The sequence below is a fragment of the Heterodontus francisci genome, chromosome 6, assembly GCF_036365525.1.
Source record: "Heterodontus francisci isolate sHetFra1 chromosome 6, sHetFra1.hap1, whole genome shotgun sequence".
NCBI lineage: Eukaryota > Metazoa > Chordata > Chondrichthyes > Heterodontiformes > Heterodontidae > Heterodontus > Heterodontus francisci.
The window spans coordinates 114,642,859-114,661,007 of NC_090376.1; the positions used below are offsets into that span (position 1 = coordinate 114,642,859).

General features: G+C 43.0%; 1 protein-coding gene across 2 annotated transcripts in view; it reads left to right on the forward strand.

The window, feature by feature from the left end:
• si:ch1073-15f19.2 (T-cell surface protein tactile) overlaps positions 1–18,149 on the forward strand; it is a 203,010-nt gene that overhangs the window by 136,214 nt on the left and 48,647 nt on the right. For both annotated transcript variants that reach the window (XM_068032911.1, XM_068032910.1), the window contains exons 5-8: positions 4,616–4,680; positions 6,516–6,603; positions 12,851–13,027; positions 17,705–17,820. In XM_068032911.1, coding sequence (XP_067889012.1) covers positions 4,616–4,680; positions 6,516–6,603; positions 12,851–13,027; positions 17,705–17,820 — 446 coding nt within the window. The remainder of the gene's footprint in view (positions 1–4,615; positions 4,681–6,515; positions 6,604–12,850; positions 13,028–17,704; positions 17,821–18,149) is intronic.

Below are 18,149 nucleotides of genomic sequence, written 5' to 3' on the forward strand. Positions count from 1 at the left end.
TTGTCCACTTTGTTTTGAATGCTATGTGCATTCAGATACAGAGCTTTTAGTTTTGTCTTTTTGTTATCTTTGTAACATCTTGTCTTGACTGTTAGTATGTTCTGAGGTGTTTTCTCTCTGTCCTTTGCTGCCATTCTCTGACCTTCATTTCCCATATTACGATTCTGCTCTCCTGCCTTGACTCTATCCCTTGGTTTGTTACATCTACCCAGGCTTGATCTCTCAACTCCTTGTTTAGTTTAAAGCAGTCTCGTCTTCCCTTAGTTATATGGTTTGCTACAACATTGGTCCCAGCACGGTTCAGGTGCAGAACATCCCAACGGTACAGCCCCCATTTTCTCCAGTACTGGTGCCAGTGCCCCACGAACAAAAACCCACTTCTCTCACACCAGTCTTTGAGCCACATATTCATTTCAATAATCTTATATGCCCTCTGCCAATTGGCAAGTGGCTCAGGTAATAATATAGAGATTATTACCCTTGAGGTCCTGCTCTTCAATTTGGTGTCAATTCCTCATACTGTCTAAGCAGAACCTCTTTCCTAGTCCTACCTATGTTGTTAATACCTACATGGACCATAACAACTGAATATTCCCCCTCCCACTCCAAGTTCCTGCCCAGTCCTGAGCAACTGTCCCGAACACTGGCACCGGCTCGGCAACACAGCCTTCTGGACTCATGCTCTCAGCTGCACAGAACAGTGTCAATCCCCCTCATTATACTATCCCCTACTACCAATACATTCTTAATTGTCCTCTGAAGTGACCCAGCAGACCTTCCATTTGTATCAAACTAGGGATGAGCAATAATGCCGCTTTTGCCAGAAAAGATCACATCCTGAGAAATGAAACAATTAAAAATATAAGTATTTTCCTGTGCTGTTGTAAGCACTCAGCTTTCTCAATGCAATTAAAGACACACTGCCCAACAGCTTCAATCACACAATTGATGAGTTCACTGCCAATTGTGCAACTGAGACACATGAAGCAGGAAACCCCAGCTTCAATTCTTGTTCTCTGTTGAGTAAACTCACCACAGCTGGGGGAGGAGGAAAAGGCAGGGGCAGTACAATTAACCTTATTGCCCAGGTTAAGGAGAGGAAAAATTAATCCTGATTACTATCTACCAGGTCCCACTGGAAAGTCCATGTGTAGGCATCAGGGTAGATGTTTGGCTTGACTGTCTGAGCAGTAATTTGGCAGGACAGATCAATCACCTGTCAGAGCACCTACTATTTTCATTGCATTCATTTCAATCGAATAAAAATTGGGCAGGTTCCACAAAGGGCAGATGATCTGCTCTGCCAAATTGCTAGCCAGGCAATGAAGACGAAAATCTACCCCTCAGTGTGGGCAGGGATAAGTTCAGTTACATAATGACCATGATCAAAGTTTCGGAATTGGTTGAGAGATAAACATTGGCCAGGACACCAGGCAATTTCCCTGCTCTTCCTTGAACAGTGCCATGAAGGCACTGGATACTGCAAAGGCTATGGGTTCTGACAATATTCTGGCAATACTACTGAAGACCTGTGCTCCAGAACTTGCCGCATCCCTAGCCAAGCTGTTCCAGTATAGCTACAACACTGGCATCTACCCTGCAATGTGGAAAATTGCCCAGGTATATCCTGTACACAAAGAGCAGGACAATCCAACCCGGCCAATTACCGCCCCATCAGTCTACTCTCAATCATCAGTAAAGTCATGGAAGGTGTCATCAACAGTGCCATCAAGCAGCACTTGCTTAGCAATAACCTGCTCAGTGACGCTCAGTTTTGGTTCCGCCAGGGCCACTCAGCTCCTGACCTCATTACAGCCTTGATTCAAACATGGACAAAAGAGCTGAACTCAAGAGGTGAGGTGAGAGTGACTGCCCTTGACATCAAGGCAGCATTTGACCGAGTATGGCATCAAGGAGCCCTAGCAAAACTGGAGTCGATGGAAATCAGGGGGAAAACTCTCTGCTGGTTGGAGTCAAACCTAGCACAAAGGAAGATGGTTGTGGTTGTTGGAGGTCAATCGCCTGAGCTCCAGGACATCATTGCAGGAGTTTCTCAGGGTAGTGTCCTAGGCCCAACCATCTTCAGCTGCTTCATCAATGACCTTCCTTCAATCATAAGGTCCAATGTGGGGATGTTCGCTGGTGATTGCACAATGTTCAGCACCATTTGCAACTCCTCAAATATTGAAGCAGTCCATGTAGAAATGCAGCAAGACCTGGACAATATCCAGGCTTGGGCTGATAAGTGGCAAGTAACATTTGTGTCACACAAGTGCCAGGCAATGACCATCTCCAACAAGAGAGAATCTAACCATCTCCCCTTGACATTCAATGGCATTACCATCGCTGAATCCCCCACTATCAACATCCTCGGAGCTACCATTGACCAGAAACTGAACTGGAGTAGCCATATAAATACCATGGCTACAAGAGCAGGTCAGAGGCTCAGAATCCTGCGGCGAGCAATTCACCTCCTGACTCCCCAAAGCCTGTCCACTATCTACAAGGCACAAGTCAGGAGTGTGATGGAATACTCTCCACTTGCCGGGATGGGTGCAGCTCCAACAACACTCAAAGCAGCCGCTGGAGCTTGAGCAGCCGCATCTACAAACATTCACTCCCTCCACCACCGATGCAGCAATGTGTACCATCTACAAGATGCCCTGCAGCAACGCACCAAGGCTCCTTAGACAGCAGCTTCCAAGCCTGCGACCTCTACCACCTTGAAGGACAAGAGCAGCAGATGCATGGGAACATCACCACCTGCAAGTTCCCATCCAAGTCACACACCATCCTGACTTGGAACTATATCGCCGTTCCTTCACTGTCACTGGGTCAAAATCATGGAACTCCCTTCCTATCAGCACTGTGGGTGTACCTACCTGACATGGACGGCAGCGGTTCAAGAAGGCAGCTCACCACCACCTTCTCAAGGGCAATTAGGGATGGACAATAAATGCTGGCCTAGCCAGTGACGCCCACATCCCATGAATGAATTTTTAAAAATGAAATCTTTTATATCCAGCTGAGCCGGCAGGCGGGTCCTCAGTGTATCATTACATCCAAAACACGGCCTCCCTAATGGTGCAACACTCCCTCAGTACTGTGAACTGAACATAAATTACATCTGACATTTCATTACAACTTCCAATATTGAAAGGGACTTAACAGTGAGGTGATTGATGGTTCAGCAGATTCAATATTTTCCTGTTGTTTCTTAACGTGTGAGAATTATTTGTCAAGTACAGTGACCTTTGCTAACTTGATAATTTCTTAATGCTCAAAGTTTATTATTAAAAATGTTGCTGATGATGCAAATCTTGGAGGAGTGGCAAACAGTGAGGATGATGTGAACAGCCTGCAACAGTGCATAGATAGGCTAGCAGAATATGCAGATGGAATTTAATTCAGGCAAATGTGAGGTGATGCATTTTGGCAGAAGGGATAGGCTGAGGCAATATATACTTAATGGTGCAATTCTAAAGACTTTGCAGGGTCAGAGGAACCTAGGGGTGCATGTGCATTGATCTTTGAAGGTGGCAAGACATATTAATTGAGAAAGTAGTTGGCAAAGCATATGGGATCTTGGGCTTCATTAAGAGAGTCATAGGATATAAAAGCAGGGAAATTATGCTGAACATTTATAAGGCTCTGGTTAGGCCCAAAACTACAGCATTGCATCAGTTCTGGTCACCACACTTTAGGAAGGATGTAAGGATCCTTGAGAGGGTGAAGAGGTGATTTACCAGAATGGTCCCAGGGATGGTGGATTTTAATTATAAAGTTAGGTTGGAAAAGCTCGGGTTGTTCGCCCTGGAGCAAAGGAGATTGAGGAGAGATTTGATAGAGGTGTACAAGATTGTAACAAGATAAGTTAGACAAGGAAAAAAATGTTCCCATTGACTGACGGTACAAGATCTACGGGGCACAGATTCAAGGTTTTGGGCAAGAGATGCAGGGGGAATATGAGGAAGAACTTTTTTATGCGGCAATGGTAATGACCTGGAACTTACTGCTCACAGAGGTGGTGGAAGTGGAGGCAATCAATGATTTCAAAAGGAAATTAGATGGGAACTTGAAGGAAATAAACTTGCAGGGCTATGGTAATCAAGCGGGGGAGTGGGATTGACTGGATTGTTCTGCAGAGAGCCAGCATGGACTCGATGGGCTGAATGGCTTCTTTCTTTGCCATAAGTGACTCTATGACAACAGTTATCACATAGGTTTGACAACAGTCCTATAGGAGAGATGATAGGCTTATATCACAGAGTATGGCTTAAATCCTTAATCTACTGCCTCAGAGCAAAATTGCCACCACTGAGCCAAGCTGGCACTGGCAACTGTGGTTTAAATGCAGCTTTAGCAAGCTGTTCAATGTAAGTACACCACTGGATGATAATTTTCTGAAGCAGCTTCCTCCAAATGCTGACCCAAAGGCACAACATACTGTAAGTGGTGTCTTTTATAGGAAATAAGAATAAATTGACACTTGACGTTTGCCTGTTCCGATGGAAATATTTATGCTTGTTGTGTGCAATTATAGATTATTTCTACAATGTATAAGGTAGCAACAAATCTTTTTGAAAATATAAATTTTGGAACTTTCATATTTCAGCTGAACCAACAACTCCACAAATCCATGAGGAATTGGATTATTTTGTTTTGAATAAACTACACTTGGCAAGTATTATAATCGTTTCCACTAATAAAAACTGCTGCTTTCATGTTTTTTAAGAGTCCTCCCACAATTTGTATTGATGTGATTAATCTCTATTGCTGAAGCATGTGCGCAATAACAAGAATTATGTTTTAAATCTGTGGAAGATTTGTACATCAGTAAGATCCAGGACTTTTTCTATATGCACGCACACACAGAAACAGATGCACACAAGGAAACACACACACAGAGTCCACACCACAGCAACTCACCATCAAGGGGAAAATGATCAATTCAATTGGGCAGTTGCTTTCTTCTTAACCCATTCCTCCCACCTCTCAACCTTTTCCATCAAGGTTGCTGCATTCTTACTGCCCCGTACCTTGACTACCAAGCACTTTATTGTGAACAATACATTACATCTGACATTTCATGGCAGCCTTCCAATATTGAAAGGAAATTAACGGTGATTGACATGAAAATATTGCTGGTGTTGATGGCTCAGCCACTTCAATATTTTAGTGTTATATACCCTTACTTAACAGGTGAGAATTATTTGTCAATGTGCAGTGGCTTTTGCTAACTCAGGATCTTCAGGAAAATTAAATAATTCACCAATGTTTCATGAAGGTGCTTCCATTATTAATATTTTTTTCAGGACTTGTGTTTAAAAGACCATGGAAAATACCTGGGAAGATGCCTGGACTTTTTTTTTAAAGGGTCACTGGAATGACACTTAGGACTTTGTTTAATAACATTTACTGGCAGTCACATGTCTGAAGCTAAGTAAACAGCTGGACCTTTATGGACTACGGAACTGTTTGGACTTAGAGAAATTAAATGTCTGGGATTATGGCTGTCAGGAGTTTTGGTTTCGTTTTTGGAGATTGTTTGGAGTTCAGTTGGCGAATAGCCTGCTAAGAGAGAAGATATCTAACTCATCCTTTGCCACCTATTTTGAAAAATCTTCTGAGAATCCAGTGTGATAGCTGAACCCACTGATGCAGTAATTCTCCCAAAAAACCTGCAAGACTAATCCTCCATGTCTCTTGAACAGAACTGCTCCAGAAAGATCCCAGTGACAGCCATCTACGTGGACCCAGACCCCAGACCAAAAGGGCCATCTGGAGCATTCCATATTTTATCATTTGCCTTCAAGAATTGACAATAACTTGGCCAAAGTATTTTTTTTTGTTTAAAGTTGATCTCAGCAGAGCCAGTTTTTTCATCTTCTTTATTTTTTTCTTTAACCGGTGTGTGTGTGCATGTGTGTTAGGAGACCTTAGAAGGGTAGATATTTATACTTTCATATTTCAAACTGTGTTAATAAGGTTTACAACTTTATTGAATAAGTCTTGTTATAGAATAAATCAACAATTTGGTTGTTTATTAAAGAAACCTGGTTGGCGGATTTTTATTCTGAAACCAATAGAGAGAAATTATATCATTGGCTGTATCGGTAACTAGATAAAACATTTAAATATATGTTGTGACCAGTGGGGTAGTGGAACTAGAGAAAGATAGTGCATTCCTCCAACATTGGTCATAACTACGTGCAAAGTTGATTATTTTGCACACAATCTTTACCACAATAAATTTGACAACAGAGATCCCTATCAGAGATATTATCTGGCACTGGCATCATCTAAAGACAATTGAAATCTGACCCCCAGTGATACACTTGTCAGATGAACAGTGGTAAAGAAATACTCATCAAATTATTCTGCTAAAATGTAAAAAATCTCTAATGCATCTCAAAATTTCATCAGACACAAAGCACCGCCAATCATCACTATACTGTACGTTTGTGTGATTTTTTCTTTTTAACCATAAATAAAACAATTGTTGTTTGATACAGAATGTTACTTGTATCTCACGAAAAGCATATCCAGAGCCAAATATAACATTGTACTTGGATGGATTTCCTCTTCAAGATGGGGATAATGGTATGAAAACTTTGCATTTAACTGTAACAGTAGCTGTTAGTGATTGTCTAAATGCTACCCAGCCATTCACTGGATAGAAATATGATACAAATTGTAGTGACTATACCTCCTCATCCTCCTCCACCTGTCTGCAGCCCTTGATATGGTTGACCTCACCATCCTCCTCCTATGCCTCTCTACTGTCATCTGGGGGGTGGACTGCACTTGCCAAGTTCCATTCTGATCTATCGAATTGGAGCCAGAGTAGCACTTGCAATGGCTTCTCTTCCCGCTCCTACACCATTCTCGACTCCTCCACCATTCCCTACCTACCAACTCCCCCTGGCAACTATCTGAGACTAAACCAGACTGTTTGCAACCTTGGTGTCATATCTGACCTTGAGATATGCTTCTGATCACATATCCGCAGCATCACCAAGACTACGTAACCGCCAATTTCCACCTTCATAACATCGCATGATGTTGGCCCTGACTCAGCTCATATGCTGCCAAAACCTTTATTCATGCTTCTGTTATCTCTAGACTTAACAATTCCAAGATACTTCTGGCTGGTCTCCTACATTCTACCCTCTGTAAACTTGATCCAAATCTCTGCTGCCTGTGTCCTAACTTGCAACAAATCCTGTTCACCTATCAACCCTGTGCTCGCTTACCTACATTGGCTCCCAGTCAAGCAACATCTTGATTTTTAAATTCTCATCCTTGTTTTCGAATCAGTCCATAACCTCGCCCCTCCCTTACTCTGTAATCTTTTCCAGCTCCACAACCCTTCAAGCTATCCGGGCTCATCTAATTCTGGCCTCTTGAGCATTCCCAATTTTAATTGTTCCACCATTGGTGGCCATGCCCTCAGCTGCCTAGGTCCTGAGCTCCAGAATTCACCCCCTAACTTCTCTGATTCTTTACCTCTCATTTTTCCTTGAGATGCTTTTTAAAACTTACTTCTTTGATTTAGCTTTTGGCCATCTGCCCTAATATCGCGTGATGTGGTTCAATGTCTAATATTGCTTTATAATGTTCCTGTGAGTGCCTTGGGACATTTTATTGTGTTCATGACACTATATAAATATAAGTTGTTGTGGTTAACTGGCACAGTTGCCTGTGTGGTTTTATGAGTTTGTTATACCCTCTACACTCCTTGGGAACATTCACCTTCCACGTTCTCTTGGACTGTTGTGGTAATACTTTATTAAACTCACTAATTCCAGGTCCGGAAATACTCACTTTTTAATTTTTCTTCATGATTGTACCAATTGAATTTAACACACTCTTAACAAGCACAATTCTCTTTTTTTAATAACTTTTTGCTAATGTTCCTTAGAGTAGGCATGCCCAAGTCATTGTCTTCATGGGTTATGTATCTGTGTACCTTGGAGCCTCATGGGCCATATATATCAGCATATATATCAGCAGGTCTGGCAGCACCTATGGAGAGAGAAGCAGAGTTAACGTTTTAGGTCAGTGACCTTTCATCAGAACTGGCAAAGGTTAGAAATGTAATAGGTTTTAAGCAAATAAAGTGAAAGTGGGGCAAAAGATAACAAAAGGGAAGGTGTTGATTGGAAAGAGGGTCATGGAGAATAACAGACCAGATGGTCATGGAGCAAAGGCAAAGGGTGTGTTAATGGTATGGTGAAAGACAAAGCGTTAGTGCAGAGAGGGTGTTAAATGATAGAATAATGAACAGCCCTGGCCAAAAACACAAACATGAAAAAAAACAGGGGGCAGGTACATGGCAAAAAAAAATGAATGGTGAAACAAATTAAAATAAAATTAAAATAAAAAAGGAAAATAGAACTAAAAATAAAAAAGTGGGGCCAGTCATTCTCTGAAATTATTAACTCAGTGTTCAGTCCGGCAGGCTGTAGCATGCCTAATAGGTAAATGAGATGCTGTTCTTCCCTGCTTTCATGCCCACATTACTGTCCTGCGCTTGCTGCAGTGTTCCAGTGAACACCAACGCTTGAGGAACAGCATCTCATTTACTAATTAGGCACGCCACAGCCTGCTGGACTGAACATTGAGTTCAATAATTTCAGAGCATGACTGGCCCCCCTTTTTATTTTTAGTTTTTTTTTTAATTTTTATTTTATTTTGTTTCATCATTCATTTTTTTACCATGTACCTTCCCACTTTTTTAATGTTTGTATTTTTGGTCAGGGCTGTTCATTATTTGGTCATTTAACATCCTCTCTGCACTAACGCTTTGTATTTCAGCACACCATTAACACACCCTTTGCCTTTGCTCCATGACCACCTGGTCAGTTATTCTCTGTGACCCTCTGTCCTATCAACACCTTCCCTTTTGTTATCTTTTGCCCCACCCCCGCTTTATTTGCTTAAAACCTATTACATTTCTAACCTTTGCTAGTTTTGATGAAAGGTCACTGACCTGAAACATTAACTCTGCTTCTCTCTCCACAGATGTTGCCAGATCTGCTGAGTATTTCCAGCACTTTTTGTTTTTATTTCAGATTTTCAGCATCTGCTGCATTTTCTATTTATTATAAAGGTTAAATCTTTATTACCATTAATTCCCATTGATCTCAAGTTGCTGATTCTAACAAATCTTGGTTCTGGTTTAGAATGTATTCACAAATAAGACACCAGTGCTAAAAACTGTTCTTTCTGGAACCTCCAGGCATCAGGCTCAAATTCATCTGGACAAAACAGCAAGTAAAAACATGAGCACAAATAAGCTTATGTTGCCTGAGCTTTGGGACTGAAATGCCCGTGCTGGAAGTTAAATGTGGCCCTAGAGCTGTAGATTTCACACCCTTACTTTAATCCATCTACGGAGGAGTGAGAGTACTTAAAGGAGTACTAAAAACTGATGAATGGTCCATTAGTATTTTCTAGCCATATTCCACCTCTTTAAAATCATACTTACTATTTTGCTAAAGTTAGTAAATTTCAGTGTCATTGTGTTGCAACTCAATATTGATATATGAACATGTGAAAGGAAAGGCAAGCAACAAGAAGTCAGCCCATCAATGTATATGGTGTAACCACACACAGTCCACCTACACTCCAGTAGTATTAATTCGAATGACAGAACTGCTATGTCAACAGATACCTGGAGTGGCTCCTTGATGTGGATGGTTGTTATCATACATGGCTTTTGAATTTTTCACTGGATACATGCACAAAGATTCAGCCTTTGCTCAGTGGTGACATTCTCACCTTTGAGTCAGAGGTTGTGGGTTTAAGTCCCACTCCGGAGACTCAAGCATATCATGAGATGAAATTAACATAGTGAGCGTGGAAGTATTAAGGGGTTTAACATCTTTGAAAGTGGATAAATCCCAGACCTGGATGAAATGTACTCTCAGCTGTTAAGGGAAGCAAAAGAAGAAATAGCAAAGGCTTTGACCATCATTTTCCAATCCTCTCTGGCTACAGGTGTGGTGCCAGAAGACTGGAGGACGGTTAACATTGTACCATTGTTTAAAAAGGGAGAAGGGGATAGACTGAGTAATTACAAGCCAGCCAGCCTAACCTCGATGGTGGGAAAGTTATTGGAAAAAATTCTGAAGGACAGAATAAATCTGCATTTAGAAAGACATTCAGCACGGATTTGTTAAGGGAAGGTCGTGACTAACATGATTGAATTTTTGAGGAGGTACCAAGGAGGATTGATGAGGGTAGTGCATTTGATGTAGTCTATATGGATTTTAGTAAGGCTTTGATAAGGTCTCACATGGTAGATTGGTCACAAAAGTAACAGCACATGGAGTCCAAGGCAAGGTGGCAATTTGGATCAATAATTGCCTCAGAGCTAGGAAGCAAAGGGTAATAAATAAAAGCAAAATACTGCAGATGCTGGAAATCTGAAATAAAAACAAGAAATGCTGGAAATACTCAGCAGGTCTGGTATTACCTGTGGAGAGAGAAGCAGAGTTAACGTTTCAGGCAGGGGGTAATAGTTGATGGGTGTTTTTGTGACTTGGAAGCTGTTTCCAGTGGGATTCCACAGGGATCAGTACACGCAACAGCCTGCCGGACTGAACATTGAGTTCAATAATTTCAGAGCATGACTGGTCCCCCCTTTTTATTTTATTTTGTTTCATCATTCATTTTTCTACCATGTACCTTCCCACTTTTTTTCATGTTTGTGCTTTTTGTGGTATATATCAATGGCTTGGACTTGAATGTAAGGGGTATGATTAAGAAGTTTGCAAACAATACAAAAATTAGTCATGTGGTTGATAATGAAGAAGAAAGTTGTTGGTTGCAGGAAGATATCAATGGACTAGTCAGGTAGGCGGAACAGTGGCAAATGGAGTTCAATCTGGAGAGATGTGAGGTAATGCATTTGGTGAAAGCCAACAAGGCAAAGGAATACACAATAAATGGCAGGATTCTGAGAAGTGTAGAGGAACAGAGGGACCTTGGAGTGCATGTCCACAAACCCCTGAAGGTGGCTGGACAGGTAGATAATGTGGTCAAGAAGGCATATGGGATACTTGCCTTTATTAGCATAGGGATAGGATATAAGAGCTGGGAGTTTTGGCTGGAACTGTATAAAACACTAGTTAGGCCACAGTTGGACTATTGCGTGGCATTCTGGTCATTGCACTATAGGAAAGATGTGATTACACCAGAGAGGGTACAGAGGAGATTAATGAGAATGTTGCCTGGACTAGAGAATTTTAGTTATTATGAAAGTTTGGATAGGCGAGGGTTGTTTTCATTGGAATAGCGGTGGCTGAGGGGAGACCTAACTGAAGTGTATAAAATTATGAAGGGCCTGGATAGAGTGGATAGGAAAGCCCCACTCTCCTTAGTGAAGATGTCCATAACCAGGGAGATAGATTTAGGGTAAGAAGTAGGAGGTTTAGAGGGAATGTGAGGGGATATCTATTCACCCAATAGGTTGTGACGATCTGGAACTCTCTGCCTGAAAGGGTGGTAGGAGCAGAAACTCTCATAACATTTAAAAGGTACTTGGATATGTACTTGAAGTGCCTTAACCTATAAGGCTGCTGACCAAGAGCTGGAAAGTGGGATTCATCTGGATGGCTCCTTGTCAGCCAGCACAGATTCTATGGCCAGGATTTTATCTGGGCAATGGGGGTCACGACTACCAGCAAAAGTGCCGACGAGAGCCATGCGTCACCTCCTTCGGGGAGGGCACAACAGATCAAATCCCAATTCGGTATTTAAATGGACAGTGGCGGGCCTTCCCTGGATTAAGGATCCCGGCATTGGAAGTCCCACCTGAGGAGAGCTGCCGGCCAATCACAGACCATCAGTTCTTTAACTGAGCAGCGCCACAGCAGAGGTGGTGACTGTTGTCAGCACAAAACTCAACCAAGGCCCTAGACCCAGGCTACAGTAAGTCTCAGTGGGAGGGGTTTTGCCAGGTGGGAGTCACAGGGGTAGGAGGTGTGGGGGATCGGGTCTAAGGGCAGGGGGTTGGCTCTCAGTGGGCCCCTCCCCCACCTTCCCAATGCTGGGCACCTCGTTCAGGCACTAAGTGTCATTTAATGAGGGGCTCCCCAACCCACTGTCCCCAGAACCAGCAAGCAACCCGCATGCGTTTGCTTGGCGTGCTCTCCGTGTGGTGACAGGCCCGCCCCGCCCTCCCCCCCCCCGCTGGGTTAATTCTGGCGGTGGCAGGATGAGGCCCTTAATTGGGCATTAATTGCCCACTTAAAGGCCTCAGTTGGCAGCTGGGTCTGAAGGCCATTCAAAGGCCTTCCTGCCCTGGACTTAAGTTGGGTGGAGGCAGGGAGATGGCAGGGTTCTGCCGCCCCACCGCACCCAATGTTCCCGCCCGATTATATGCTCTCCCCACCTCCAAACCAAATGTGGGAGAGAGCATAAAATTCCCCCTTTTGATCTAGGTTGGCACTTCAATACAGTACCTTAAACTGACTCAGATAAGTTGCTGAATCAGTGCCCCATCTGCCCTCTCAGGTGAACTTGTAAGATCCCATAGTATTATTTGTAGAAGTTTAGAAGAGTTCTCCTGGTGTCCTGGCCAAAAGTTGTCTCTTATCTGGCCATCTGGCTATGTTTGTAGAACCTTGCTGTGTGTAAATTGGCTGCTGTGTTTCCTTCATTATTACAGTGAGTGCACTTCAAAACAGTAGTGGCATTGGTTGTAAAGTGCTTTGGAATATCCTGAGGTCATAAAGGGTGCTATATAACTGCAAGTTCATTCCTTCTTTACCCTACACATTATATCTGGTTTGTTTGGAGCATAAGAAAAATACTGAAGCTGAACTCAAATGTTTTTCAGGTTCTGTTATAGTATCAGAAGTCTTTCTGGACTCAAATGGCTTATATGAAGTGAACAAAAGATTGTCCTTAGAGATTAAAGCGGACCAATGGACGTTTGTTTGGTGTGATGCTGTGTTCTCACTGCCTGGAAATAAGAGCAGAGTTATGCAGTCTAAAAAGATACCTCTGAATAACTGTGAGTATTGATTGCTGCAGACAATGCTCAGTTAATAATGTAACATTTAACATTGAAAGATCCACTTATTGTCAAACCTTGTAGTTTCAATAAAATATAACAATAGTTTTCTCAATTTTCATTTCTGCATCCCTGTAATTTCTACACAACATTGCTATTTGCATGTGTTTATCTATATTGTGCAAATGAATTGTAGTACATTTTTTGCATCATAGTTATTTTATTCAGTAACATATTTGAGTTAATTTACAACTCACTTCAGCTGTTGTGTCAATAAGGCATGTAAAATGTCTGAGAAATGTTTTTCCCAACCCAAACTTGACATTCTGGAAAGAATGCCTTGGGATCATTTACATCCACCTGAGAGGGCTGTTGGGGTCTTGGTTTGATGTCACATTCGAAAAGCACTTTGTCACTGCAACCAACCAACTGCATATTGTATTCTGCACATAATTGTCTAATACCAGTATCTGTATCATAACCTCAATTTAAGAGGATTGACTTTACATCATGCAAATGTTAACTTGTGTCCCAACATCTGAGTACAAAGAACAAAGAACAGTACAGCACAGGAGCCATTCGGCTCTCCAATACTGCGCCGATCTTGATGCCTGCCGAAACTAACACCTTCTGCACTTCCGGGGCCCATATCCCTCTATTCCCATCCTATTCATATATTTGTCAAGATGTATCTTAAACGTCGCTATCGTATCTGCTTCCACTACCTCCCCTGGCAGCAAGTTCCAGGCACTCACCACCCTCTGTGTAAAAAACTTGCCTCGCACATCCCCTCTAAACTTTGCCCCTCGCACCTTAAACCTATATCTCCTAGTAACTAACTCTTCCACCCTGGGAAAAAGAGTACAAACAGTGGATTTCTGTGTTAACAGTTTGATTAGCACACTCTCCTGATTCCACTGGACATAAGTCAGTTATAGGGTTTTTGATACTTTACCAGTATCTTGTGTAAATTAGCTTGTGTAGATTAGAGTTGGTCCAGAAATAACCTTCTCCTGTTGTCACTTTTGATTGAGTAACAAGTGTAACTGAAAGCCACTCTTAATTTGGATCAAGCAACTTCATAAACATCCCCTTAAACAAACAGGTGGATGCTGTCCCCAGTGAGGCAGGACTGCACCCTTCTAATATGACATGAACTGGACAGATGCTTTCCACCATAATTTGCGTATGTTGTCTGGAATTCGGTGCCCCACGCCCGCTACCCGGGAGGCGGGTGGGTGCCATTCCTGTCGCCTTCCTGCCCCTATTGCAATTATACAAGCGGCAGGAGAGGTGACAAATGACATGCCTACTCCAGGCCAATTGAGACCCTTAAGTGCCCAATTAATTGCGACTTAAGAGCTTCCTCCCACTGCTGCTTGTAATATTTCAGCGGTGGGCCGGGCACTTCGCCAGTTATGGAGGCCGTCCAGTTAAATCTGGTGGCTTCCTTGTGGGCTGGGTGGTGGGGGTGCCCTCCTGATTGGGCACCATGCCCAACCAAGGGTCCTCCCCCCCACCCCCCACAGCACAAGTTGCTCCGCTGGACCGCCTCTGCCCCACCCCTCGAATGACACCCCCGGCCTGTCTTGCCGGGGCCCAGCTGATTGTCCCCGGCGAGGTCCCACACACTAACCTTAGTTCCAGGGCTTCTTCCATTGCCGCTCCTGGTGGTGCTGCTGGGACTGGCTGCTGATTGGCTGGCAGCTCTTGGAGGCAGGAGCTCCTGTCTCAGAGGGGCGGAAGTCACGCCCAAGGCCATTTAAGGGCCTGGGCCATGTAAAATCATGGCGTGACTTCCAGGCCCGGCAGAGATGGACTCACCCCCGACCTTTCGGCTGGTGGGCGGGGCCTCCACCCCGATGTAAATTTCTGGCCATTGTGCCAATGGTATTTTTTAATATGTTAAACAACCAAATACCTTTTGGTAAAATTAAAATATTTAAATGAAGGTCTGATCTTCCCAGTCAGGAAAATAGATGGAACAGAGGCTGTCATTTAAACATCCACCCAAAAGTAGGCCTCATCTTCTCACTCACTGATATTGTGACCAAGCAATACTGTTTCTAACCCTGTTGATATAATCCATTTCAGTTCAGGTTGACAATAAAGAAAATATTGCCAGATCTGAGAATCAAATATCTTAACTGACTCTTGTTACTTCAGGTACAAGTGAATCGCATAAAATTGCTTGAAGACTAGAAATAATTATTTTGGTGGGATGTTGGTTGGGACACTGTGATTGGCCTTAATAGGATGGACGGGGAGCCTCATTTCCATTCCACATTTGGAATATAACTGCTATCAACCAGGTTTCCCGAGCATTGAGAAACCCAGCGAGAACTTGGTGGATCAAGGAGGTGCCTGAATGAGGAGCCTCCGCAATTGGGTGCCCACCCCACCACCCCCCAATGGCCATTCTCCTGAGGCCTCTGATCCCACAAGGCCACTGACTTCCCACCACCAGGCCTCAAAACAACCCCACCTCCTGCTCGACCTCCGTCCTCCACCCTCCGATCTCCCCCTCCCTCCCCAACCTGGCCTTCAAACTCCCCCCCACTATGGGACCTGCAATTGCCTATCCATGCCCCTGCAGCAGCCTCCGATCTCCAATTCCCCCCCACTCCCCCACACAGCTTGCAATTGCAGCCTATCTGAGGCCTCCAACTCCCCCCTCAGGCCTGTGATTTTGCCAGCTCCAGGCCATTGACCTGCCCCCCCTCCCGTCAGTGTTGCTTACCTGTACTTGCAGCCTTCACTAACCATCTCCCCGCCTGACTGGAGGCCAAGCCTATCAATCGGGTCTCTGAGTGGGAAACTGACCCATGATGTCATGGACATGCTGTGGAGTTACAGACCTGAAACATTAATTGTTTCTCTCTCCACAGATGCTGCCAGACCTGCTGAATATTTCCAGCACTTTCTGTTTTTATTTCAGATTTGCAGCATTCGCAGTATTCTGCTTTTATTTCATAAAATGGCGGATGTGCTTTAAGTTTCTGGGAGCTTTGCACTGGTCAGTGCTGTATCCGCAAATGTTCTTGAATTAATTACCTGCTTTGCTTGCCCAAATATTGCTTATTCCAATTGTCTGCAAGCATCAGTTAAAGTCAACCTTAGTGAGGTGTAAACCAGGAGGTAGTTTCCCTCCTTCAAACAATCTGATAAAGAAAAAATAAGTAATTTTAATTTATTTGGCAACTTTCACAATCTCAAGAAATCCTAAAGCACTCCATACAAAGTGAATTATTTCTGAGGTGCCGTCACTCTTGTAATGTAACAGCAAATGTCTGAGCTTGAACCTATTAACTTCTGACTCAGAAGCAAGAGTGCTACCACTGAACCAAAGCTGACACCTGACGGCAAGTCATTTAAGTGGCAACCATAGTGCAGTTTTAGCTCTGAGCCAAAGGTTGTGGATTTAAATACCAATGCAGTACATAATCTAGGCTGACACTTCAGTGCAGTATTAAGGGAGTCTTTCAGATGTGAAATCAAGGCCCCGTCAGCCCTTTCAGGTGGTCCTAAATCTTCCATGGTACAATGTGAAGAAGAATAGGGCAGTTCTGCTGGTGTCCTGGCCAATATGTATCTCTTGACAACATAATTAAAACAGATTATCTGGTCATTACCTCATTGCTGTTGTGGGACCTTATTGTGAGCATCTAGAGCAACAGTGCCATCAAATCTATGGAGAGATCCTTGGTGTTCACTCCAATGCTTCAAGAGAGAGGCGTGTGCTTTTTTTAAATCGTAGTAATTTGTGAAACTATGCACGAAACAAGTTTGCATTGATGCTGCAGATTATTTCCCTCATTGGGCAATTTTCTATATCAGCAGCAGTCTCCTGGTGGGATTTTGCTGCTTGCAGTCAGTCCCCTTGCCAATTAATAAAACAGAGGTCAGCCCATCGCATCAATAAAATGCCTTTTCTCGGTTGTGTTTTCTGTTTGCCATCAAAATTGGCTACGAGTGCTCTGTGATGGAGCCACAAATTACAGAGCAGCTTCACTGCATATCACTAAAGCATATGATGTGGCCATCATACAGGAATGTACTGCAGCAAATCTGGTTACACAGAGCTCTCACTAAATCCTACAGGTTATTATTGGTTTTAGGACAGCGCACAACAATAGCTTGTATAATACACAATAAATTATGGAAAAGTCCTATAATTCACTGGGGTGGATTATAGTACCAGGTGCAACACAGAGAGGAGAATCAAGCAGGGAGAATTGCATTCTAGAAAAAGACTTGAGTTAATGGGAGGAAAGTAGGTTTTGTGTGTGTAATTGTCCCACCAAATTTTCCTCTTTGTGCTATGCTCAGGTAGTTAGGACAAGTATCTACCCCACTTATTCCTACATTTCCAAAGTTATCACATCTGGTATTTTACGCAACAAAATCAGAAAGTGCTGGAAATACTCAGCAGGTCTGGCAGCATCTGTGGAGAGAGAAGCAGAGTTAACCATTCAGGTCTGTGACCTTTCAGCTGATGACGTTAACTCTGCTTCTCTCTCCACAGATGCTGCCAGACCTGCTGAGTATTTCCAGCACTTTCTGATTTTGTTTCAGATTTCCAGCATTTGCTTTTTTTTGTATTTTATGCTCTTTGCTGTGTCTCCTGTACCTATCGGCTGCATTCCTTTACTGGATGTTCTTAACCATTGTCTTCAGATCTCAGCAACATTGAATTTACTCCTGAGGGTCCATACGAGGTGCTTCTTGAAGATGCTCTGAACGTTTCATGCCATGTCAACAGTTCAGTGACTCCACGTTACAGATGGACAAAGGTAGTGGCCTCACTGATATAAAACAAAAGGAGAACACTTTTGAAACAATTAAAATATTAATGATGTTGTAATTTTATATTCTGTACAAATCATTAGTTATTGTTGCTTGTTTGTTGGGCTGAGCAGATTCTGGATCAATGTGGAGCATATACAGGATCTCCAGAGCTGTTGCTTCTGTAAATAAACACTTTTGTTACTTACAGAAGATTACAAAACACTGGAATATTAGTCCAATTTTTCTTCATAGTTTTGAATAAAACTTAACTTACTTCTGGAGTAATGAAAGATATACTGCATGATTTCCTTTGTATTAACATTTTAAATAGATG